This window comes from Lissotriton vulgaris, chromosome 8 (assembly GCF_964263255.1).
Source record: "Lissotriton vulgaris chromosome 8, aLisVul1.2, whole genome shotgun sequence".
In the NCBI taxonomy this organism is placed as follows: domain Eukaryota; kingdom Metazoa; phylum Chordata; class Amphibia; order Caudata; family Salamandridae; genus Lissotriton; species Lissotriton vulgaris.
In genome coordinates, this window is record NC_141696.1 from 1223794212 (window position 1) to 1223821399 (window position 27188).

Below are 27188 nucleotides of genomic sequence, written 5' to 3' on the forward strand. Positions count from 1 at the left end.
GGTCTATCTTGACAAAGTCAGAAAGGAATGCAGTCCAAACATTCAGTGAGAGCCATATCCTTATAATGTGGAAAGCCGATGAATGGTGCAATATAGTCCCTATGAACAAAGCAGATTATATAAAGGAGATACTCTCACAATTGCAGGACCCAACTTGTTACAGCTGATTGAAATGCAACCAAATGCTGAGGATTGTATCAGAAGCAAATAAGAGATTGAAGCAGTGGCTAGAATTGGGACTTATTAATGATGATTCATTTATGTACTTAAAAATAGACAAATCTAGGTTCCATTGTCTATGTACTGTACCCAAAATACAGAAGACAGCACATCCCCTCCAGGAAGGCCCATCATCTCTGGCATTAACTCACCCATGGAGAGGATATCTGAACACTTAGGTACTGTCTTACAAACAGCATGTGCTGAACATGAAAAATGACCTCACATGAGAAGAAGTAACGATGTTGGTAGCATTAGATGTGGTCTGACTGTACACAAACATATCACAGGAACTGGACTTACATGCTTTAACAAGTGACAAGCCAGCTTTTTTTAATACACATATATTGTTGGAAATTAATAGGGTTTTTTTCCGTTAATTTTCTTTTTGATGGTGCCTTGATCTAACAGATAAAAGTTGCAACTGCGGGTTCCAGGTTTGCTCCATCTTGGATAAACCTCTTCATGGGCTGATTTGAAAGAGCATTTATGAGGCCCTGGGGCTTTTCTTTCGATCGATAAGAAACGCTATTGGTGGAGATATCTTGATGATATTCTCATGATCTAGAGAGGGATGGTGGTTGAATTAAAGAGCTATGTTGAGTGTCCCAACAATGACTTTTATAATATGAAATTTACAATAAGTTACAGCACAAACAGATCACTTTTATGGATTAAGAACTCTATATAAAAAAATGATAAAATCGAGAGCAGGATGTACCCTAAGGAAATTTCATGTAACACGTTGTTACAGGCCATGAGCTTAAATCTAAAATCATTGATAAAAACTATACCTTACGGCGAGATGATAAGAGCAAAACGAAATTGTAAAGAGGACAAATTTTACTGGAACATATGGGATATGAAAACAAGATTTGAGGATATGACAAACAGATGATTATATTGCCAATGAACAGGTCAGTCTGTGGATAGGCAACCTTCACTGAACCATAAGAATATAATAAGGAATGAAGGACCTGGTGAAGTGAGAAGACTAGTCACCTCTTATGTTACTGAGCTAGGCAAGGCCAATAAAATCCTTACTCTACACTGGAGATTACTTGTGGCACTTGAGACAACCGGAGATTGGATTACCAAAGAACCTAATATCACCTTCCTCAGGGTTACGACTGTTATCAATCCCAGCTACATGAGTACAAAGACACCAGCATGTTGGTTTAAGCAACGAATCAATGGCTTTTACAAATTTGGCAACTTTAGCCAGGCACGACCGGTAGTAGGTGTAACTACAGGGTGGTGACGTAGGGAGGGGGAGGGGCAGGGTGGGGGGTTGTAATGTATGGATTACGGACTATAACAGGTAAGTAAACATATAAATAAATAAAACGAATTTCGTTGTGTGCACTGCATCGCATTTGGTGATGCAGTGCGATGCAGTGCACACAACGAAATTCGTTTTATTTATTTATAGGTTTACTTACCTGTTATAGTCCGTAATCCATACATTACAACCCCCCACCTTGCCCCTCCCTTCGTCACCGCCCTGCAGTTACACCTACTACCGGCCGTGCCAGACTTTAGCATGTGTATGTTTGCGCTACACAAAATACAATGTTTTTAATATAATACCATCATAAAGTTTAAGATCAGGATGCACATGACTTCTCCCACTAAGTATGTTGTTTACGCTCTGGTTTGTAAATGTGGTAGAATTTATATCGCAAGGAAAATTAGGGTCTCGAAAAACAGCATTGGTGAACATATCAGGGTGATTCAAAATATTTAATTAAAATTGCATTCATATAGCACTTACTACCCCTGAAAAGGCGTTGAAGTTCTTTTTCGGCTAACAGCATGCTACTCCGGAACCCAAAAAGGATTATGGTGTATTAGTATAGGGAGATATGAAATAAAAAAAATTGTAAACATATTTTTTAATACGCTTTAAAAAACTTTTGACAGTTACAGGGCATATATGTCACAGCATGAAACATCGATTTTACATTGCAGAGCCATTATTATAATTTATGTACAATATCAGTTACCAAGGTAAATTATACGGTTCTATGGAGAGTGGTGTCTGTTTGCGTGTTGTGACTGATGCATGTTTGTACCTGCCCACATCCTCTGACTTTGTATTTCCGGATTCATGTCAATGCTGCGCCACAGTCCTGCTCTGCGATTCATGCCATGGGGTGGCGGGTAATAGCCACAATGGGACAACTTAAAACTTAACTGGGTGAATACAACTAGGGTTGGATACTCCGGCAGTGTCCTCTTCTGTGCTACCCCCTGTACAGTCAAACTAGCTCCACTATTTCCAACTACCCACTATATGGCTTTGTTCATAATGTGGCGTGGGCAGCTCAGGCGGAGCCTGTGGTTAGCTTGTTTGCACCTTTGCCGTAGCTGGGTCTGATATATATTCTCTGTTAACCCTTGGAGTTAGGTATGTGCGAGATCTTCGCCTGTGTGTAATAACTGGGTCGGCATCGCATCCCACCCAGCTGCTATCGGGGTCTTTCGAATTCCTGTGATGTCCTTAAGGCGAATTGCAATGCTTTCTGCTTTGGCGCAAGCCAGCATTGGTGTCTCCATGCATGTATGTTGGGGGGTTCCTGCCCCTTCCACCTTTTGGTGATTAATCTCTTGGCTACTACAATACCCAGATCCAGGAACCTTGCAGATACCTTACTACCAATAGTTCGGCGATATAGTTGTAGCTGTAGGCCTGCCACTCAAAAGGGATTACGTGCCCCATGCAGGAAGCCAACACAGCTGCCACTTCCCTCCAGTAAGTGCGAAGGCAGGTACATCCCCAAAACACGTGCAACACCCTCTTAATTTTTTTATTATGCCTTTCTATGACGGGCTTAGACTGGGTCGCCTGCTAGAAGCCTATCATGTTGCAGGAATTGTTGTAGCTTTTTGACAATTCTGGCTACTTGTTTATGGGGCTCTCCATCTTTTAACTGTGATGTTGGTCAACCTTATTGTAAAATCAGCCTGAGTCACTTTATCTGCAACTAGTGAGGCCCAGATATTCCAAGTTAAAGTTTTTCTATGACTGTGGCCTTTGGTTGTACCCAAGGTCTTTTATTACCCTCTGCAGTTTTCCGTTTTAGGCTACCATTATTATAATTTCTGTTGAGATTTTATTGTATCTTATATGGTACTGTTTTTATTGTGTTTTTATGATGTACTTTTATGGATGCATTTAAACAATCGAAATAAAGTTGTACTACTTAATGCCTTTGAACATTTGCTTTGCAGCTACATTTTGTAACAAGTTATTTCCTGTAATAAAGGAAAACGTTTGTGTGTCTTGTGCTTGTGGCCTCCACAGTCAGTGCAATGTTGGAAAGTAAGAAAGGTTTGTGATGAAAATGATATAAGGAGATGTCATTTAAAACGTGAGTGTCCCGGTATTGAGTACGCCTAAGAGTCTGGCATTGTGGAAGGGGAAGAAGAATAGTGAGTAATTATATTTAAAACTGGTAGCCACTGTGTAAGAGTCTCTCAGCTTGCTGGTCAGTAGGGTATCAACAATAGAAAAACAGTCAAGCACTCTCAAACACACTCTACATTACACAATACATATTAACAATTTTACAGGAAGTTTATATATTCATTGACATTCTTATGGCATGAAAAACAACCGACCTTGTTTTTCATGCCATAAGAATGTAAATGAATATATAAACTTCCTGTAAAATTTACAAATAGGCGGAAAGTAATATCTATGGCATTATATACAAACAGTTGATTTTGATTCTGTACAATTGTTAATATGTATTGTGTAATGTAGAGTGTGTTTGAGAGTGCTTGACTGTGATTCACAAGTGAGTGTATGTGTGAGTGTTGGAAGGGGAGTGTTTTAAATGTACATAATGTGTTCGATATTTTGTATGTTATATGTTTTGTTGAATTGAGAAAGTATTTAGAAAAAAAATCAAATTAAAATGAAGTAAAAAGTCAATAAAATTGAAGATTCATTCAAGAGACTTAGATCCCCTCACTTTATGTTTCAATAAATTGTGAGATGATGATACTATGATGAACAACTAATGGCAGCATTGGCGTTTTTCTATTGTTGATACATAAGGCTGTGGCTTGGCCTTGCTGCTTGGGAGCCCATACCCAGTGGTGTTTATTCGTATCGTCAGTAGGGTATAGCAACTAAAATTAGATACATGCGTGAGAGTCATTGTTAGTCAAGTATATATCGTTAGGAGAATGGATTGTACTATATTAATTTGGTGTGAAAGTTCCATCTGACACTTGTCATATGTATTTCACTATCGTAAAATAATGCAGTGTTGTGTTCATGGTACACAGTACGTTCTGCAATGTCCAGGGATCATGTCTTATTAACGTCGCTTAAATGTCAAGGTACAAACACAGACTGTGAACGAACCCAATAAATTATACTTCCTTTGCAAAACAATCTGTCTACCAAAATATATTGGTGTTTATGGTCTATATTGAGCCTCTTTTTCGCCACTTTCAGCTAAACTCCAAAGTGCCTCAGTTCTAAGCAAACAAAGCTTTCTATTTCCACTTCTTGGATCTGGTGGTATATGTTGTATACCACGAAATACTTCCATAAATCCATATATTCGTGTGACAAGTAGTATAGTGTGCAGCAAAACAGTAACATAAATCAAAAATCCAAGGCTAGACCACCTCCCAGCGAGATTTCTCAATGCGGGCTGTCACGGATGATAGCGACTGCTCGCATTCAGAAGCCATCCGTTTGCGTTGAGGAAGCTGCATCTCGGGTAGAAAATCTACTTGGGTAATAAAAAGAAGACGCGTCCTCTTGCGCTGATTTTCCAGCGTGGGACAAACACCCGTAGCTAGAAATCCGCGTGAATGGTGTGACCTAACGCACTCCGCCACTTGCGGAACTCCGCGTAGCACGGTGGAGTTTTTTGGTCAGTTTGCAGAGTTCCGCAAAGCAGAACACTGTGAACTCCGCCCAGGCCTAATTTTCATTTAGCTTCTCCAATCAACTACCCTGTATCTTACCCTATACCTCTCTCAATTTATCCTCTACCTCCACTCTCTGACTCATCTCAAACCTCATTCTACAACTTCCTCCACTACACTACTCTATTTCTCATACTATACCTCTCTCAATAAATACTCTACCTCCACTCTCTGACTCATCCCAAACCCCATTCTACTACTATGATCCCCAAAATAACACTTTCTATACTCTTCCTTCCTCTACCCCTCTTTGCACCATCTCATACCTCTTTATTATTCAGATCTCCCAAACAAGCCTTTCTAAATCAAACCCTTCCCTCTGACTGTTCCCCCCTCCACTTCCCCTTTACTCATCCCAAACCTCCTCCTATGGCTATGAGCTCCAAAAACAGAAAATCACTTTCTAGACCCATCCCTCTTCTATCTCTCCACTATCCTTTTCAGTCCAACTAACAGACTCACATGTCCACCCCTCAAATTAATTTCATATTTCGCTAGACTAATTCCCCACTAATTTTGTTTTGGTTCCGGAATAGCGTGCTGCCTGCCAAAAAGCGATTCAAAACCTCATCAGGGGTAGCAAGCGCTAAATAAATGCAAACCCTCCCTCTTCTATCCCTTCACTACCCTTTTCCAATCCAAATAACAAATTCCCATGTCCACCTCTCAAATTAATTTCATATCTCCCTTCAGGGAAGGGGCACTTCCTCAGGATCAACGCGAGGAGCGTTCTAATGCTGGAACCAATTGGTGTCCTTTTATACCGCAGGCTCACTGTTGCAAGTAATTCTTATTCGCTGTGCAGGTCAACAACCTGTGGATTGGGTATGTAGATTACTACTTACCTCTATAGTTTAGATATCGTTCCACTTGATCCCAAGGAAGTGCCCTAATCTATATGACTCCGAAGGCACGAAACATGTCGATCACTTGAGAGCAGGGCATACACAACATTGTTACTAGTCCTGTGCCCCTCTCACTCTTTTTATACTAGGCAGTTTACCTTCCCAATAAAGGTTTGTTAGGACTAACTGACCTATTTTTAAACCCACACACTTCACATCTACACTCACTAGGTCCCTCACCCCCACTGCACCTACCGGCAGGAACAAAAGATCCCTGATAAAGAGCCCCGGTTTAGGTGCCAGTCAGGTATTGCAGCACCGACCTGACAAGGGGCAGGCTCAAATGATGAAGCATGACACCTAGCTTGCTGGGTGTGTGAGCCATAGTTTCGACAAGGGGAATTCCCCCTACTGGCATACACGTAGTGGTCTCCATTGACGCACTATACCTCCTGTTTTCTCTCCAGCATTTTTTAAAACAGAGGAACTTCGTACCTTTTTTTGCATACTAGTCTTTGCTGGGAATGTGCGCTAGACCTCGGTAAACTCGCCCCACTGTCCCTCCCTTTGTTTAAAAGAGTATCCACAAGTCCAGGATTGTACTGAAGAGTTTGTGTCTGAGGTCCTTCTTTTATACACTACTCTGCCTTTGAAGTAGGGAGAACATTCTAGAGGCATGCCTTTGAAGTGCACAGATGCCCTGGCTTCCTGGCCCTGGCTCCAGACTAACTACAGGCCCTGGCTCCAAACTAACTACAGCCTTTTGTGTGCTGACAGGATACAGTTTATTCAAGTGTAAGTGGGACTGGGCCCAGCTTCTACCATCTATCCTGCCAGTAATGATCCATCCAGTCTATCTAAGGCCCCCATTGTGTGTGGCTGTTCAGGAGGAATGCACAAAGCCCAACTGCCTGCTACACCCAGTCATGTGACCAAGAGACAGGCTGCAGGAACCAAATGGCTAAGTCAAGAAAATACCAATGTTCTAAAAGTGGCATTTTTAGAATTGCCAATTTAAAATCTGACTTCACAAAAAGTTATGGTTTTAAATTGTGACTCCAGAGACACCAAACATGTTATGGACATCTCTTCCCATTTGGAAATTGTACTTATAAAATGCAATAAGGCAACTCCAATGTTATCCGTTGCGAGAGATTGGCCTTGCAGTAATGAAAAACAAATGTAAGAGTTCTTCACTATCAGGACATGTAAAACATCAAAGTACATGTTCTACTTTTTAATTGCATTGCATCCTGTCATCTGGGCTGTCCAGGGCCTACCCCAGGGGTTACTTATATGTAGAAAAAAGAGAAGGGTAAGGCCTGACAAAAAGCTTACTTCGCCCTGTTGAAATGGCAGTTTAAACTGCACACATAGGCTTTGGAATGGTAGGCCTGAGGCATGTTTAAAGTGCTCTTTAAGTGATTGGCACAACCCCAAGCTGCAGGCTGACAAGTAGCATTTCATTTGCAGGCCCTGGACACACTTTATTAGGGACTTAAAAGTAAATTAAATATGCCAATTGAGTATAAGCCAATCTAACATATTTAGAGGAGAGAGCACAAGCCATTTAGCACTGGTTATCAGTGGTAAAGTGCACAGAGTTCTAAGGCCAGAAAAAACAAATTCAACAAAAAAATAGGACGAGTGAAGGCAAAAAGTTAGGGGAAAACCACATCAAGGATGCAAGGTCTAACAGGTCTCGTACAAAGGTCACAGCAATAGACTAGTCTCTACTATGAGATTAGATTATTAGATTTATTGTATGCATACATGTTTAACTTTACGGGCAAAACTTTCTCTGCAATAATAAATTAAGCATACTTTAAAATAATTTTATTGATATGTTCTACAGTATAGAACAACGTTCTGTATAGATTGTCTGTGCCTAATATTAATAAATCACAATAGGTTTGGTCCAGCATTTTGTTTCATATGGTATTTATATCCCAGATTGCGCAGTTACTTAGTCTTCCCAACCCTTATCCCAGCAGACCTTCCAATGTTATACGAATGGACGAACCCCTATGATTGACTTTAGAGCGGTGGAAAATAATAGTACACTACCAGTATGAAGAATATAACCTGTTATGTTCTAAGAATGAAACACCTATGCGCTCCACTAGGGCACCAAAGCTGAAGGAACACTAATACTAGGGTAGGGCAACGTTACCCACCTGCACTTGTGTTGTGTCTCAGGTCCATAGGCGTTTATGCACGAAATACAGCATGGGTTGCATGTTACACACTTTTTTAATTAATAGCACTTTCTATTGTTGCTGCAGGCAGCAGCACTGTGTGCTATCCTCACAAACAACTCATCGAGTGAAGACAACAGCAGTGAAAACTTCTCATGGTGTTTACAATATAATTTTGCCACATACACACGGCACAGAGACATTTGAAAGAGAATTGAGGCCATGCCATAATCCTCACTTGACTGTGCCCACCAGGGCATGCACTAAATGCTGAGTGCTGGTACCCAAAGCTCTGCTCAGAAACCAGAGGACGGCGCTTTTAAATGTCAGCGCCAAGGTTTCGTTTTCTTGAATCAACCTCACGGCTCTTCCATCTACTAGCAGACACTCCCTGTCTTTATCTCTCCATCTTTCTCTTTCTATTTCCTTTCCCTTTGTGTATTTTTCCCTCTCTAGCTCGCGGTCAATGTCTGATGAAGAAAAATAAGTGCTGGTCCCTAAAAATGAATGGTGGTGTCAACTACCAGCTCAAATTAAGCACTGCATGCTCCAGACCAGCAACGAAGGAGGTAGGGTTTGCAGTCCTCATTGCGCAACAATTGTTCTGTCCGCTGCCTTCCCAATTGTCGTCACATGTACTGTTTACTTCAGACACAACAGCTCAAGCAGCAGCATTTAAGGGGTGGAAACAGCTCATGGTACCCGCATGCCGTGGGCAGATAAGTGAACCCCACTGAACAGGAGATTCTGACAGGAAGTGGCCATCTGTGAACGACTTGCCTACTTTTCTTAAACTTTGGCCTTAGGCACATTTCCTCCTGAAAGACCGTATTCTAATTGGAAGTGGTACGCCTTATTTTCGCAGTCATACGGAGTGTTTCTTGGTCCTCTTTTTACCACACTCCCATGATTTGGTCTGTTTATGATGCATAGAGCCTTAAACCGGATGTGATGGAAAACAGGTGGCCAGTGTAAGGTCCTACTATCGGAGAAGATATCACCTCCGAGACCTAGGAGCAGTCCAACAGCTGATGTTTGGACTCACCATTACCAACTGGTGACGTTCTATTGTGAAGTTGCTTGTTTTTGATTGATATTGCAAGACAGCAAACATATGTCTGAATAACATATATACAATGAATTAATTTTTATTTACAGAAAATAACGCTCATTTTGACAATAATCAATAGCAAAGAAATTGGAGACATTAAATCGTGTTTTGGCAATGTATTTTGTGGGAGGTAGTTATGGCTGATCTTCTGAGCAAAAAAAGTACTTCTTCAAGAACGCTCATTACTTATTGATACTGTTCCAAAGACCCTTCCTCACCATTATCACATAGCCCCTTCATTGCATTCTTCTTCCCTGTGGACTTCCTTTACCACTCCTCCATGAACGCTTACTACTTCAATGCTATCACTCAACCAACTGTCTTTCCTTTTCTATGCACTTGAATGCGGATGGCTTTATCGCCAGCTTTTGAGGATGTATCTCTGTTACTCACTCGTTCGTTTTCTCACACCCTTCACCATCTTGTTTGTTCTACAAGTGGAGTAGTCCTTCACAAACCTTTAATTTAATCTATATTAACTTCTGTACCATAACTGTTACATTTGTGCAGACTATTGTTACTATAATGTATTTATAATATTACATGCAGTTATGTCATGTTTAATTTTTGTATAGCACACTTTCCTTGAGCTTCTTGACACTAAGTAGGTAACAAATGAGCCTGTAGCGAGAAAGCGAGCTTGATTTTAAGATTAACGAGCCAAGTTTTGATAGATTTACTGACTTTATGTAAATTGGGATGCATGGATGGCAGCTTGGAGGCAGTTCATAATTTAACTCTTGCAATGTAGAATGACCTGTTTTTAAACTGGCACAGTTAGCATGAACTAATTGGCTGCAGATAAAGTCTATTAAGCTGGTAGAGTGAGAGTAAATGGCATGAAGAAAGCTAGGTGTGATGGTGTAGACTTGTGTGCATGATTGTGAGAGTATTGAATGCCACCCTGAAGAGACTAGTTGGCCAGTGCAAAGATTTCAGATTAAGAGATATCCTGTCATGTTGGGAAATGCCCCATATTAGGTTGCCAAGGAGTGATAGTAGAGCTTCTCAGGAGCAGCCTAATAAATGGCATTTGCGTAGTCAAGCCAGGTCTGAATTAAGGCATTTACTACTGGAATGTGCCAATTAGTGGTGATAAAAGGTAGAGGTTTTCAAAGACTCTTAAGATGACTGAACTATGCAAACTATGTGCTGGACACTTTTGTTTCTTGGGACTCATGTGAGCGGTTGCAGTTGAAGTGACTATCCGGATTGCGTACCATCTTTGCTGGGGAAGCCAGAGTAATTGTGTTAAACTCTAGGGATTGAAGTACTATAACAGACCCACTACTCTAATAGTGTCTTCCTTTGATTGCATTCTCCATTTCTGTGCATTGTTTATAGTATCTACTTATACCAGAACCTTATGATTCCCTGTGTTTAATTTAGTGATCTAAACATGTTTCTTATTTCATAATTTTCTAACATTCAGAGTTGTTCTTCAATGGCACATTTCCTGTTCACCTGTCTGACAACTTTGTAGGCTTTGTTCACCTACACAAAACTGTGAAAATAAAATAAATAAATATTAGGTTCAGTAGCTGTAATGATTGCGTTCTCTTAAATAAGTTTAAGCCTTTATGTAGGATACTGTGAAGTTATATTTTTGGGGCCGTATAGTTTAAGGTCTGGCCTAGAAACCGATTTAGCTTTTAAAGCAGCCTCCCTTTTTCTAAAAAATCCTGTGAAAAATATGCACATATATAAATTCATACATGGGCTTTGGGTCAGCACTCTTCATCAGTTGGCCTGTTCGAATGTCATTCACATTTTGCTCACACCCACCACAGCATGCAGAATCGAGCAATAGGTCTGCCCACTTCATCCAGTGGGTATCTTGCACTGATTCCGTTTTGCCTGATCACATATGCCACCAAAAAGAGAACGCACTTCATTGTCAGTGCTGGTGAGTCTGGGCTGCTCAGCTACTCCTTTTTTTTTTTTTATATTTTGGCAATTATTTTTGCATGTTACATATATCTACAAATTTTTTTTAAAAAAACACGGTTTGCTTACCACGGCCAGGCCTATTGGCTTTGCCATGCTTCGTTTGTACACTAGGCCTTGTCTGGTCAATAGATGATGACATAATTTTGTATATTTACGCCCTGTGAAGCCCATTAGTGAGGTATGTGGGAGGCCATTGAACATGGCACTTATGAGTTAATTAAGGTTTAAGAGCTTTAATTGCATCATGACATTTAAGGAAGGTGTTACAAAATGGCACTATATAGCATTATTTAATCTTGGGTAATAGCAGGCAGACGACCTAAATGGAAAGTGTGCTTAATGATGCCCCTGTGAAACATGTGAACTTTTTGGGAGAGGTTGGTGCCCATGGCGTGCAGTTTCTCTTCTGTGCAGATGCAAGATAAATGGGAACAAAGTCGGAGAATAAGGCGCGATTGTTCCCCATTCTGAAGTGAATTATTAACCAGTGGCGGATGCCGTTTGGGCGCTCTAGGAAGGGCGGGTGGGTCCAATATAGGCGAGTGAGTCAGTCCCGACGCACAGACAGTGCTGCGTGAAGTCACGCAGTGGAAATGTGGAACGTTATACCGGGGCACGCGGCGGGGCACGCTGAGCACGCTGGGCGCGCGGGAGCTATCCCAGGCAAAGCTGTCAACAGGCGTCCTAGGTGGTAGCAGGGAACAGCCGTCAGCTGCACACATGCGTGGTAATATGACAACGAATTTTTTACCTTACGTTTCTATTATGTGTGCAGCTTGGACAGCCACGGACATAATTTACAAGCCTTTTTTTGCTGTCATCTCTGGCTGCACTCCGCCCTCTCGAATTCTCCTTCCTTATGATGTGCCAGTCTTTTAGGAAGTGCGAGATTTTTTTGCCTTTGCTCACCTTCCATTTTTCAGTTTCTTTTCATGTATAAAAGCGTGATTAATTTCTTGGCAGATAATAGCTATAAGTGTAGTCCAAATCACATTTAGGATTTTTTGTTGAACTTATCATTTTTTCTTTTATGTTAAAAGTGAAAGGTCAATGGTGCTGTTTTCTTTAGGAAATATGTTGTGCTTGCGATAGTTTTCCCATCCACTTTTCAGTTTTGCTCCATCACTATTCTTATGTGTTTCTTATTCCGTTATGTGTTCTGAAAATTCAGGTATTCACCTTTCATTCATTAGAACACCCTAGGCCATGGCTATCTAGTTCACAAATAAATCTCCTCTTCATCCACACTACACGAGTTAGGGAGTAAACATGTTTGACCCACTTATAATTAGGGCTCCCGGTTTTATGGTATTTATTTTTTTTAACATTTCCGTCTGTATTTATCCATATTTCTTTTTGGCCATTTTGTCTGTACTTATCAATGTTTATTTTGTATTTTGCGTATAGATGTACATTTCTGTATTTATTTCAATGATAGATGCGCACTCATACTTTGATGTCTGTCTTTTTTTAGCTATTTAATGTGCCAAATATTACATAACAGTACATCCACTGGCAAATATTAGCATTATGCCAAAAAGTATTTAAATAAATTTCATAGTGTTTTTTTATTTCCCATGCTGTCCATCTGCGCAGCTGTTGGACCATAATTCATGAAAGACAGCACGAAGAGTCACTTAGAAGAAGCACATTTCCTGTATTTATCCACTTTTAAAAATAAATGCAGACAGAAAGCACATTGTTTTCTGTCGGTATTTATCTGTAAGAATCTGTAAAATGGAAAACAAGGACCCTTACTAATAATCCAGCCGTTTCCGTGGCATACATAGGGTTTTGTATGTCTGCTGCCATTTTTGACTCGCAGCAAATAGGAGGAGTGTCACAGGAAAGCCTACCAGTCTTGATTTTCAAAATTCTCCTCCAATGGCCTTGATGGCGTGCCTCTTTTAGCATCTCGGTCCATTCTTACACTAAGACTAGATCAGTAATCATGGGAAAGGGGAAATTCAGAATTCTTCAGAATTTCCATTTTCCCCCTCTGGAAGTCTCTTGAACTTTGGTAAATGAGGAAAAGTGTCAATGTTTTGGCTATGCCTGACTGTTATATAATTGTTTTCTCATAAGTTCATACAACCTGTTCCTGCCCCTTGCAAGATTAACCGTATCAGCACCACGTGATACTATTGCTGGTCATTCACTTTTAAGGCTTACCAAGACTTTGCTAGCTATAAGATAATTTGTAAGCACTAACTCACTAAGTATGTTCACTTGGTTACCCAGGAAAATGGTGAGTTTTACGGCCTACATAAGTACAGACTTTGCATTTGGTGGATGGGTTATTCCATCACGAATGTGACAGATATAGTGACAGATATACTGTATGCCTTACGACAAGTGCATTATGTAATATGGCACTTGTGATAAGGTCAGTAGGATATCCATCACATTTGTGATGGACTACCTGTCCACCTAACTCAGAAATCAGACCCTAAGTCTGGTACAGCTTTCTATTACTCAATAGACTCAACAAGTTGTATTAAAAATGATAAACTTTAAACTCCAAGAAATTAGATCAAGTCCCTTCTCTGTCCTTCCAAATGAGTGCCTCGCAGCACCTCTTTCTGTAGACGTAGAGCAGGTGTTTTTTATGACTCAAAGGACAATGTGCCACTGATTAAATGGATCTGAAAGGTCAAGTAACATGACTTGAACAGAGTGTGCACTACCACCAAAATCTGGTGTCTTCAGAACGTTGGGGTTAAGATGCGACAGGATATTCTTGAAAATGGATCAGCTGATAACAGTTAGAATTTTGATTGAGTGGACGACGATAACTTCAAAAGATTGGAGTCGTGGTACAATTCAAGTTATTCATATGGAAGGACAGTTAAGCCACATTAATTTTGGATTCCTTAAATGATCCCCTGAAGAAGGGAATAGTTCACAAAATGCATTGGGCACAACAATAAATCATTGTTTTAGGATTCAATGTGATGTTTCTGCAGAAAAAAAGCAGAGCATGCGTAATTGATTCATAAATTGGACCTACATTATTGAATGTTATTAGTGGTATTGTTTGTGAAAATTAAAACAAATAATTGTAAAAGGAGCTGGAAAAGTTTGATATTAATGTACAAAATATTGATAAATGTATTGCATAGATTTTGGTGATAGTGCACACTGTGTTCAAGTCGTATTACTTGACCTTTCAGATTCATGTTCGTAACGTATGTTAGGCAGCATACCGATCAGTGTAGCACACAGTGATAAACTTGTAGAGAGTGTTTTCAATCCACTTAGGATAAGGAGTGCACTGCAAATATTAATAGGTCCACTGGTTAAATGGGCCATGTGGAGATGTCTGAGAATCGAACCTGTTGAGCTGACCTTACTCTTTAGATCTTTAGAGCCATCTCAGCCATTAGTCATTGGCTTGTGGAAGTTTAATGGGATGTTGGCATAAGCCCTTCTTGTATGGTGGCCATATGCATAAGGTAAAAATACAATGGGAGCTATTCTTTCTCAGCTATACTTTCCAGTTCCTGATTTCTAGGTGTTGTCAAAAGTCGAATATCGCTTGTAAAGATTGTGGCTGTTGGCAACATTTTAATTATGCTGCCAAAGTCAGCAAAATATGTGAAATTCTTGAAATCTATTCATCTGCTTCAACCAGGCTCATAACTGTATTACTCAAAACTATTTTACACGAGGTGCACGCTTGCCTAAAGCAAAACTCCTGTGAAATAGTGGCAACCTACATTTCTCTTTAAAAGTGCACTTTTGTGAACTTTTTATGGAATTTTGCAATATTTTACAAATAAATACAAAAAATATTAATGTTGCATAACACTAGTCTGGAGATAGCTATCAAAATGCCACATATTTTTCTTGGTCACACTAGCAAGGACATAAGTAAGCACCCTATATGCTTACAGGCAGCACATGAAGGTGTGGTCAGTGTAGCAAACGTTTGCCAGACAGTGAGTGAGACCTGGTTTTTCAAGTCAGTTTCACTGCTCAAGGTTCACAGGTGACTGAAAAAACAGCAGAGGGGGAATGCATGGTAAGCTGTATGCTGAGAATTACTGTTTTCTTTGGAGTTAGTTGGGCAGGAGAAATGTGGCTGGCCAGAGGTGGCACTGCCATTTTTAGAGACATTATTATACCATGGATTACAGAAAAAACTAATCAGATTCAAATTTTATACATGGTTTCTCTTTTGTCCATGGGACGTTACCAATTAATAATGTCTCACTCAATAGCACTTATTTTGTCCAGCTTAGAATCTATAGGTTTCTATTTCTTATATTGACCTTGTAGACGTTGTGTACCACGTCTGTGCATTTTGAGGACAGATAACGACTACAGAATGGGTTAACTGTTGTTGTGGAAAGCAGCTTCTGTGAACAACTAATTCTTGGAAGGCATGCCAAGAACATGCAGCACACACCCAACCCTCTTCGGAATCTCTGACCCTCTACTGAATATATTATAGCACTGCAAGGCAAATCAAACAAACTCTTGGCACTCAAGAGAAGCAGCTGCAGGAAAAGAATAACACGTGCATACAGAGCTCAACAAAACAATAGACAGGTAGAAATTGATCAACCGTGTGAAGATTAGTCTAAAGATGTGGAGCATCAGTAGAATATCCTCCAAATCCGAGGCAACCAATAAATTGAAGCCCTTAAATCTGAGTTTGTAGGATGATGATGGTGCTAATAATAACTTGTGTTTTTATTGCTCTTAATACTTTATTTTATTATACTTTATTGCTGGAGGATGTAGCCTGGATGCCCCCTCCAAGCTGGTCCATGTTTTTAAGAATAGGATGGCTGAGTTAGTTTTGCCAGCATTCAGACTCGTGACCTGTATGTTACATTAGATGCTGGGGTGAGCATTGTCTCTCTCATTGATCATGACAGCAATTAGCGTAGCCAAAGATCTAGTTGGACGTGTTTTTATGGCACAACAGACCCGGTTCTAGAGGGTGGGCCAGGCCCACCCAAACATCAGCCTGGCCCACCCAAACATGAGCTTTGGCCCTCGCAGTGAATCTGCCACCGACGTACAACAACAATAAAAACTGTTCAGATAACTGGTGATTTACGATACTGCTGCAGAGCAACCATTTGTCGTTTGGTAGTTTTTAAATGCAGATAAACTGAATTTTATGGGAATAGCTCAGTGGGTTACTTCCTCTGTCACAGATTTCCTTGTGTTACTTGCAGTTCAGAAGTTACTATCCTAACATAGTACAGTGGCCTATGAACTGTCATCAAAGAGCTAAATACAAACTTCGCTTTTTTGTGTTGTGATATAGTTAGAACTTCTCCATTCTTTCAACATTCTAATGATACTAACAAGAGTTTGTTTGGGCAGTTAAACCTTTTTATCAATAAAGCCAACACCCAACCACTGGAGTACTCTTTAAATCTGAGTTTGTGCTTCCCCAGACCAAACCCTTGTAAAATATACTGCCCACCAGTGTGGATGACGTGGCGTGGTGTGGCTCACTGGTTAGAGGCGGCAGACCCGTAAGCAGAGAACGGCCCGGGACCAGGGTTCAATACCCGACGCGGCAGGGTCGTGGACCAGGGTCAAAACGGACTCGATAATTCTCGCCTCAGTGCCTACTCTAACCAGGGAACACACTCGGCAACTCTGGGCATTAAGCTTGCCTCATCTCTACAACGGCCCCCACAGACGCCGGGGATGCCTGGTTTCACCTTGGAGATACCCAGAAAGGGACCATCTCACAGGGAAAACCAGGACGGGTTCCCCAGTGGTCTTCAGCGCCAGGATACTACATGGAGTCGCAGTGCGCTTTACAAGTACACCCACATTTACATTTCTACACCTTGTAATCCTCATTGGCTTTTGTGACATCCCCTGTTGGCTGATGTATTGTCTCTGTATAATCTGTGCTGTTATGTAAAGTACTGTGACACCCTACACTCATATGAGTAGCGCTATACAACAAATGGAATGGATATGAGAGAGGGGCAACGGCGAGATGAGGGGCACTAGTGGAGGATGACAGTGAGGGAATCGAAGTAGCAGGTCATGGGGTGGGGGGCTACTGAGAGATGAGGGGTGCTGGTGGAGGGTGGCAGTGAGTGAATTCGAGGAGGATGTAATGGGGTGGGGGTGCTATGGAGAAATGAGGGGCACTAGTGGAGGGTGGCAGTAAGGGAAGCCGAGGAGAAGGATATGGGGAGCGGGGGGGAACTACAGAGAGATGATGGGCACTAGTGGACGGTGGCAGTGAGTGAGTCCAAGGAGGAGGTCACAGGTTGGGGGGAACTTTGGAGAGATGAGGGGTGCTGGTGGAGGGTGGCAGCATCGGGAATCTGAGGAGGAAGTCATGGGTTGGGGGGAACTACAGATAGATCAGGAGCATTGGTGGAGGATGGCAGTGAGGAAATCTGAGGAGGAGGTCATGGGTGGGGGGCTATGGAGAAATGAGGGGCACTAGTTGGGGTGGCAGTGAGGGAAGCCGAGGAGGTGGTCATGGGGTGGGGGAACTACGGAGAGATGAGGGGTGCTGGTGGAGGGTGGCAGTGAGGGAATCTGAGGAGGAGGTCATGGGGTGTAGGGGAGCTACGGAGAGATGAGGGGCACTGGTGGAGGGTGGTAGTTGGGGAGTTTGAGGCCATGAGGGGTGTGGCTACGGAGAGATGAAGGGCACTGTTGGAGGGTGGTAGTTGAGTTATCTACAGAGAAAGAGGTAAAAAAAAAGGTCAAAAAGACTTTTGCACCAGCACTAAAGCAGGCTGATTAGGACAACTGTGGAGCATACTTTAACATGCATGCTAATTACATTTACTGCTATATTCAATGTTTCAAGTTTGAAGGTGATTTTGCTATTATTTTTTACTGGGAATAATGAAAGTGGAACTTATTGGTGGCTGATATGGGGCTGGGGCCCAAGGTCAGCTGAGAAATAAGGTGTAATGGAGAGGGGTGGTAGAAAAGGGGATCATCAGGTCTGTAAGGGAGTGCGCTTCAGAGTCAGGGGTTAGGTGGAGGTAGTAATGAAGAGGGTTTCCCCCTGAAGGCTCACACAGAGGGAGCCCAAGTAGTGTCACTTGCTTGATACTCCTACCTTAGAAACCTCATCTTCCCATCAAAGGGACATTACATGGAAAAAAAAGCACTTTTTGAGAGTGATAACATTTAGAAGGAGACTTTGAAAAGAGTGTTTTACTGTGCTTTGTAAGACTAAGGAGAGAAAGGAGGGCCCAGAAGCAGGCCTGGTTAGATATATAAGCAATAAATTGGGCCAGCAATGGCCCACCCAAATGTACCTTTGGCCCACCTAAATAAATATTCCTGGAGCCGGGCCTGTGGCACAAGCGAGCCAAACCCCTCCCTAACAAGACACTGGATGTCCTGGGGACATAGGCTGTATTTGTGGCCAGTATTTTCATTAACGCCTTACTAAGCCCCTCACTCTACTCCTGTTGCCCAGATTAGAATGTCTCCAATTCCGATTGGCTGCTCAGCCTCCCATTTTATTTTTAAACCTGTAAATAAAGAAGGAAGAAGATTTTTCCCATCTCTGCATATAAGAATAGGCTTCCATGTTTGCCTTAAGTATACTCTCATTCACAATTTTGAGCATGGAAGTTATAGAAACTCACAAAAATGGATAGTCAAATTGTAGACAAAAACATGGATTTCTATCACTACATCTCCCAAAAGTTAATTGCATTTCTGGGTAGGAGAGGGAAAGGTTAAAACACAAATCCAATTTGCCAGTGCCTTTAATCGTGTTTTGTAGAGTGCAAGAAAAGTGAGGTTGGTGCCTTCATCTTCTATAAAAAATGTGGAACAACTTTGGTCTCTTATACATTGTTTTTAAGCTACAGTTGTGTTGAAACATTTAAAGCCTGCAGAGCAGTGGGACGAGCCGGCTTGAACATCATTTAAGTCAATAGTTTGTCGTGAATGCATAAAGGGATACTTTTATCGTTAAATGCATTGTAAATCCCCAGCCTTCATGTAATATGCAGTGAGTGAAGAGAAGGATGCTTTAGAGGCCAGATTAACTACTATTGCATTCGACCTATTAAAAGTGTTATCGGTGGTATTTTAGGGAGTCAAAAGGTTTGTGAAAGAAGCTGTGACTTCTAGTTAGTTGTCTACCTGTAACAAAAATCTGATGCCACTGATTTAATCTCGACGTTTTGAAGCACATACACTGAAAATTGACAAATCTATAAATTGAGTGAGCTTTGCAATTTAAAAGGGACTATTTTACATCTTAACAGTACACTGAATTATGACACAATACATTTTTTACCTCAACAATGCATTGTTTATTGAAAACAATAATTTGTAGGTCTGCCTTCGAGACTAGCTTTAGGCGTTAAACCAGATTCTTGCTTATTCCAAAAAGTCCTACATAAAAAACATATAGAGAGGGGGACATTCATGCAGTTTGCTTCATTCAATATTCTATTAAATTGCCATTCACATTTTGCTTCCGCCCTCCACAGGAAACAGCACGAGGCAGTAGGTCAGTCCACTTAACCAACTGGCAGCCTTCACTTTGGGTGACTGCACAAAGGCTCTGCACGTTGTTCGCGTCCATCTAAAAATAGTTCCTTTCAATTCAGTGACAAAGCCTGTCTAAAGTGTTTTTTTTCTATTAACTTTCAATTGCAGGTATTTATTTTATCTGCACTTTGGGTGCCCAGTTAGAGGGTGTTTTATTTTCCATCCCCTTTTGTTAGTTGCTGTTATAAAGTGTTTAAGTGACATTGTAACAGCCTAAGATTTGTGTTCTTTTTTAGATCGTGATTTAACCCTTTCTGTGCGCGCGTCTGCCAACGGCCGTCGTGAGCACTACCTGGCTAGTGCTGCGCACGTCCGTTGGCCGACACGGCCCGCCCACTTATTAGAACTCCCGAACCGCGGGTGAATTTGTGTGGCGGTTAAAGAGTTAATCTTGTTGGTACAAATATTGAAACTACTAATAATATTATTATTATTATTATTATTAATAATAATTCAAATAATAGCAACAATAATAATAATAATATCCATGGTACAACTGAAAGACGTTTTAGTTAATCAAAACATGAACTAGTAAAACAACAATTTCAGTGTAATTTTTTCTTCTAAGCACATCGTTGCCACTTTTTTTGTGGCATAGTTCCTATAATAAAAACTAAATTGACTAACACACTTGGCAAGTCCTCACTGTTTGGCTATGCTATTGCTTCCTTATTTTGTTTTTTTTTATAGTAGCAGCTTCTTAAAATATTTTGTTGCAGCCTCAAAATGCATGCCAGATCTATAGACTTAGCAATGTGTTTTTTCTAGTTGCTAATTTTCCTCTTATGTTAATATCGCGTGCTGTACGGAGGCTTACTCAGGACGTATGCCAGCAGGTTGAGGAATGCCAGCTTTGTATACTTGAGGTTGTGTGACCTTTGGTTTAGGCCCCTGTGCATAATCATCGTTGGGGAGGGGATGTGGCCTAGCCGCTAGGGCAGTGGACCTCAAATCTATGAACCGGGTTCAAGTCTCTTCAACAACGCTCAACATCCTGTGATTCTGGCCAAATCACTTAATCTCCCCGTGCCTAACAAAAATAAATGTGTCCTTGTGTAATGCAACTGGTGCTCATGTGAAGCGCGATGATACCTCCATGTCAAGTTTGCGCTATATAAAACTCCGGAAAAAAAATCATGCTGAATAATAGCATCTTCTGGGAAGATGTAGGTTCAATTTGTAATGCGACGGCAAACAAATCCAGTTTAAGATATATAAAATGCATAAAGGCCAAGTGATATCCTTGGCCATGTTGCTATCATTAAAATTGCCAGAGCTCTCTTCTCATGAACGCACTAACATACACGTGGACGGAAACCTCATTGAATCCTGAACAATATGCAATTCCAAAAAGGTGAAGTAAAGCACTGTTTCTCTTCAGTATGTGCCTCCATAACACCTGCTTCAATGGCACTGGTGCATTTCCCCCAGTTTCAACATCTTATAGAAGTGCTGGGTAGATGGGGATGCAAGTACCAGGCCAAAGGTTGGCACTGTGCATAGCAATTTTTTTTAATCCAAAAGGGCTCCATGTAAGCAAAGGGGCACTGCACTGTTCATGAGCAGAAGGTAAAAGGCTTGCATGGAGATGTCTAATATCGCAATAGATGTCACGATAGATAGACAGGCAGATAGATAGGGAGATAGGTAGAAAGATAGACAGATAGATAGATAGATAGATAGATAGATAGATAGATAGATAGATAGATAGATAGATAGATAGATAGATAGATAGATAGATAGACAGACAGATAGTAGATAGATAAGATAGATTAGATAGATAGATAGATAGATAGATAGATAGATAGATAGATAGATAAGATAGATGATAGATAGATAGTTCGATAGATAGACTAGCATAATTGTTAATAAAATATGAGACGTATCGATGAATTCGTCCTTTACTTTCTTAACTTCTTGATTGCCCTGCTGCTGCTCTCTACTCCTACTTTCTTGTCTTATTGACCTTTCTTCTGTTTTTGATGTTGGAGACTACCGTTTTTCTCGCATTCTTTTCCAGCTCTTTCCTACAGTGGCACGCTCGTTCTCTGGTGGTACCCCAGCTTCTGTTCCTCTTCGCTTTGGTGACTCCCAGTATTCTGTCCACCTGTATTGTTCCACTTGATGTCACCCTCAGCTTCTCTCATTCCCTATTTTACTCTTGTTGTCACTTGACGCTCATGATTTGCACATCTTTTTCATGTTCTTCCTACATGTCCCAACTTCATGATTATGTTTCATTTTCACTCTTTGCTGTCCTTGTGGGTGCCTCAGCGTCTCTGATCTTCAGTTCAATAATACTAACATTCTGTTCTTTTTCTGCTCCCTCCCCTTCTTAGGTCCTAGCTCTAGATGACATCCTCCTCTTCCTTTTCTTCTCTCCCCTTGCTACAAATTATGTGATCTTTGACTTCTCTTTCTTTTTCAACTCCCCTTTCTTCGAGTACCCAGATCCACCATTACCAACTCCACAACATCTGCAAAAATGTGCTCTTTTCTCAATCTATCAATGTCTTATTCTCACACTTATTTTAAGACATCTTGGCTGTTGTTATTACTCTTGCACTAATGCTCTGTATCCTCTTCAGTCTCCATTCAACATGAACTTTTAGCCTATGGAAAAAAATGAAACTGGAAATAGATCACTGTCTTGGAAATAACTGGAATTGTGTCTAATTTGATGGTGATTTTCATATCTGTCTATTGATTTCCAAAAGAGATTGTAATCCACAATAACAGTTAAGCCTAAAATAATGTAATGGGCTTTATTTCATCATTAGCACACAAATCATTCTAATTTACAGTTACTAATATCTTACTAATTGTTATTTACGATACCCGTGATGACCACGGGTCATTGCTGGATGAACTAGATAGCAACTTTTTGACTGTATTTTAAAGCAGAAAATAAAAGGAGGATTACACTTGGATGTTCAGTTCCAGGGCGGGAACAGCCTATGATGGTGAGCACGAGTCATAGCACAAATGCCTTATGACTATTAGCTTATTCTTGTATTATTTTTTGGACAGTTGTATAGTTTGGTTCCCCGAACCAGGAAGCACCAGGGTGCTGTACATAGAGGTAGGTATCTCACAATTAAATGTAATGTACCTGATGGATGGGGGGAGGGCGTTCGATTATCATGTACATAAATAGGGGTAATATAGTTTTTTATTGTTGCCCCATGTTTGGAGCTTGTGGTTCCTTATCGGTGTTGGATATGGATCTCTTTAAAGCAATGCTTTTATTAGCTCCATCCCCAATTTCAGGAGTGATGCATGCATGAATGCTGTTTCAGACCATTGTTTTATAGCCTAAGAAGTCTTGTGTTGTGATCTTTTCTTTTCCTTTATCCATTTCTTGATTTAAGGTCTGGCTATGTGGTGCCTTCTGTAGTGGCACTTTGGCCATGAGATGGCAAGGTTAGTTTCCTCTTGGCCAGGTGATGACTGGTTTTTACTGCTTTGTTGTTAATCCAGCAGGTCTTAAAGGTGATCTTGCCGGCAGGGGCAGCCTGTGCAGTTCTGTTACAGTGTACATGATCTGGTTGTACTAATTAAGTCCTTTAATAAGTCAAGCAGCAACATGCATGACGTCCTTCAGCGGGACTAGTGTGGAGTTTGGAGAGGACATGGCCTGGGTCCAGGTTAGAAAGGGCAAGGGCTTGTACAACGCTCTTTAGTCCACCTCAGGCAGGATTTATGAGCTCTTTTGACCAAGTGACTAGAAAATAACAAAATGGTGTTTACTGTTCATTAATGCATTTATGCATAGTACTTGTCGTGCAATAATTTCGAATTGTTGTCTTATCCATAATTGCTTTAATTTTATGCAATATGTACATATGAAAACAACTAGGCTTTCTTACATTGGACTCGGGCAAATCCAGTCTGTTGTTTGTGTTTGTAGGTCACATGATCTTTCTAGAAGGTGGGTAGCCGGCGGGGCAAAATGCACTTTCAAAATCACTGAACCCAGCTACTCCTTGCATGTGAACAAGGGCTGCATAGCCCGAAACGCGTCATGGTTGGTTGTACCACTAAGACCTGCAATTAAAATCAGTTACCTGAAAAGTTTGTGGTCTGTCTCCTGCTTCGCCGGTCCTGGGGGATCGGAGGTGGTAATGCGGAGTTTCAGCATATATATATATATATATATATATATATATATATATATCTCCTACTGGCAATCGCCAGCAGGTAGTTATAGAAATCCACAACATTCTATTTGGAATAACGTTTGCGCCGGTGGACGAATCTTCGTGAATTTCTCCAAGAAAACGGCCTGCTCCGCTCCTTCCCTGAAAGTTTGGGGGTGATTCGTCAAGTGGGGGCCGAGAAAAAAGAGGCGTCCCAAAACGTGTTTTCCCCATGCAATTTTCCATAGGGACCTTTAGCCAGGGATACAGCCCGAACGGCTGAACAAATTTACAACAAATTTGGCAGAGAGGTAGAGTTCGGTTCGCAGATTGTGCTTTTTGTTAAATCGTGTAAATCCGCTCAGTGGTTCCTGAGAAAATCAAAAATAAAATCATAGTGATCTCTAGAGACGAAGTTCAGTACTCTGTGCTGTACTCTGTACCTTCCCGAGCGTGAGCTGCATGCTGATTGGCTGTCAACTGGCTGTCAACTGGCTGTCAACACTCCAAACCAGGAAGTGTTGGCAGCCACAAGAAAGCAGTGAAACAAATCTGCAAAACACGCAAAGGGGCAGGGTAGAAACACCCTGACCCCCTAGGCCTGCTCAGGGGGTCCCACAAGGACCCCCAAGGCCAAAGAAATATATATATATATTATTTTTAAATCGCAGGGTACGAAGTACAGTACTCTGTACTGTACTCTGTACCTTCCCGAGCACGAGCTGCATGGTCATTGGCTGTCAACTGTCTGTCAACACTCCAAACCAGGAAGTGTTGGCAGCCATCTTGTGCCTCGGTAGAACCGAGGCACAAGAAAGCAGTGAAACAAACGTGCAAAACACGCAAAGGGGGCAGGGTAGAAACACCCTGATCCCCTAGGTCTGCTTAGGAGTCCCACAAGGACCCCCAAGGCCAGAAAAATTATTTATTTTTTTTAAATCGCAGGGTACGAAGTACCCTACTCTGTACCTTCCCGAGCGCATACTGGATGTTCCTGGTGGGCTAGTTGGCCCCCAGGGACCTCCAGTATGCAAGGGGAATTAGTTTCCCCTCTGCAAACGAGCCAGGGGGCTGCGTTGCAGAGAGGTGTAAGAAGGGGCGCGGGCTCATTACACCTCTCTGCAATGCAGTCTCCTGGCGCATACTGGAGGTTCCTGGTGGGCTAGTTGACCCCCAGAGACCCCCAGTATGCAAGGGGACTTAGAAGACGCTACAGGGCCCGTTTGCACAGTGGTGAAGGTAGGGGGCGGGGCTTGAGGTGATGAGAGTGCAAACATGCCCTGTGGCGCGTTATAAGTTGGGGAATTAATTCCTCTTCAATCCAGAGGTCCCCTAGGAGGCAACTAGTCCAACAGGTATCTCCAGTAAGCGCCACGGAGCTGTGTTGCAGAGTGTTGTAAAAAGGGGTCGTGCCCTCTGAACACCTCTCTGCAACGCAGCTCCCTGGCGCATACTGGAGGTGCGTGGTGGGCTAGTTGGCTCACCTGGGACCTCAGGATTGAAGAGGAATTAATTCCCCAATCTAAAACGCGCTACAGGGTGTGTTTACACACATGTTACCTCAGGCCCCGCCCCCTTCCTTCACTATTGAGCAAAATATTCCTGTTAAATCAGCCGAACTACGAATTCCAATTTACTCACCTGTTATCACAAGAAACGTCAGTGCTGCATCTTTGAGCGCACTACTGATCCTGAAAAGTAATTCTAACCATACTTGCAGTAACTTGAATTTCCTTTCATAGGCTAACATTGACTGGTTTCACTTGGAAATTTTTCAAAGTGTGGAGTTTTGGAACTTTAAAAATTCCTCTAAAATCAGCCGAACTACGAATTCCGATTTACTCACCTGTTATCAGGAGAGACCTCAGTGCTGCATCTTTCAGCCCACTACTGATCCTGAAAAGTAATTCTAATCATAGTTACAGTAACTTGAATTTCCTTCCATAGGCTAACATTGACTGGTTTCCCTTGAAATTGTTCTAAGTGTGGAGTTTTGGAACTTTAAAAATTCCTCAAAAATCAGCCGAACTACGAATTCCAATTTACTCACCTGTTATCAGGAGATACCTCAGTGCTGCATCTTTCAGCTCACTACTATTCCTGAGAAGTAATTTTAACTGTACTTACCAGTAACTTGAATTTCCTTCCATTGGATATCATTTCCTGCTATATAAAATAGTTATGAATTAAAAAAATTATAAATAAAAAGAAGTTTACAATTTCAATATTTTTTAAAACATTATTTTTCAATTTATATTAAAAATATGTAATGTAATTTAAAAAAATAAAATATCTAAAAATAAATACTTTAAAACAATGTATCAAATTAGTATTAAAATATAACAATTAATACATTTAAAGATTATCATTTACAAAACCTTTGAAATTCACTGGAAAAACCATAGATTTCAGCCACTTTATAGTTAGGAATCAGCATTTAAAAAACCTTTGAAATTCACTGAAAAAACTATAGGTTTCAGCCACGTTATAGTTAGGAATTGGCATTTAAAAAACCTTGCAAATTCACTGAAAAAACCATAGGTTTCACACATGTTATAGTTAGCTGGACATTTCACTCATACAAAACCATTAAAATTCCCCCGTTATAGTTAGTTCAGCTAACTATAACTCTCCCGTTCGTAATGCACTGCTGATGACGTCACATATTACTTCACTCATGACATGGTCAGTGACATCACTCATGACATCACTGATGACCTCTCAAATGACATCACTGATTACATCATCCTTGTGAAAGAGTGGCAGACCTCCTCTCACCCTAATATAAACTTTGATACACACATTCAAAAATAGAACCTAAAATAAAAAAAATGTAGATACCAATACCAGTTAGAACAACCAATTCAGTAATTCCAAAATCTACATGCACATCCACTCTTTCACCAATAGTTCTATATAGTCACTCATACATGTACTCACTCATCATATGTACTCATACACCTATACATTCTGTTACACACCTACACTTATACATAGTTATGTACACATATACTCACACATGCAAATAAACCTCTCTGAAGAGCTCTAATTAGAGCGAAACACTGTGTCCGGGGTTGCTTTTACTCATTTCAGGTTGGCTTGAGTTGGTATTTTACCAATTCAAAGCTGTAATATTGTGCCTGGAGTGATAAATGGCTTTTGTCATTTTACAGCTCGGCAAGGACAGCACTGTACTAGTCCTATGCTTAAAGATTTTGCTGTGTGAATGGCAAAAGACTTTGTCCAT

At 41.0% G+C, this 27188-nt stretch overlaps 1 protein-coding gene across 3 annotated transcripts in view; it reads left to right on the top strand.

Moving 5' to 3' along the window:
• STARD13 (StAR related lipid transfer domain containing 13) overlaps positions 1 to 27188 on the top strand; it is a 419590-nt gene that overhangs the window by 116928 nt on the left and 275474 nt on the right. Inside the window, exon 1 of one of the 3 annotated variants that reach the window (XM_086935119.1) lies at positions 11942 to 12003. The exons of the other annotated variants lie outside the window; for them this stretch is intronic. Within the exon in view, the coding sequence (XP_086791245.1) occupies positions 11997 to 12003 (7 nt within the window). The 5' untranslated portion in view covers positions 11942 to 11996. Of the gene's footprint in view, positions 1 to 11941; positions 12004 to 27188 lie in introns of those variants that run through there. 3 annotated transcript variants of the gene reach the window in all.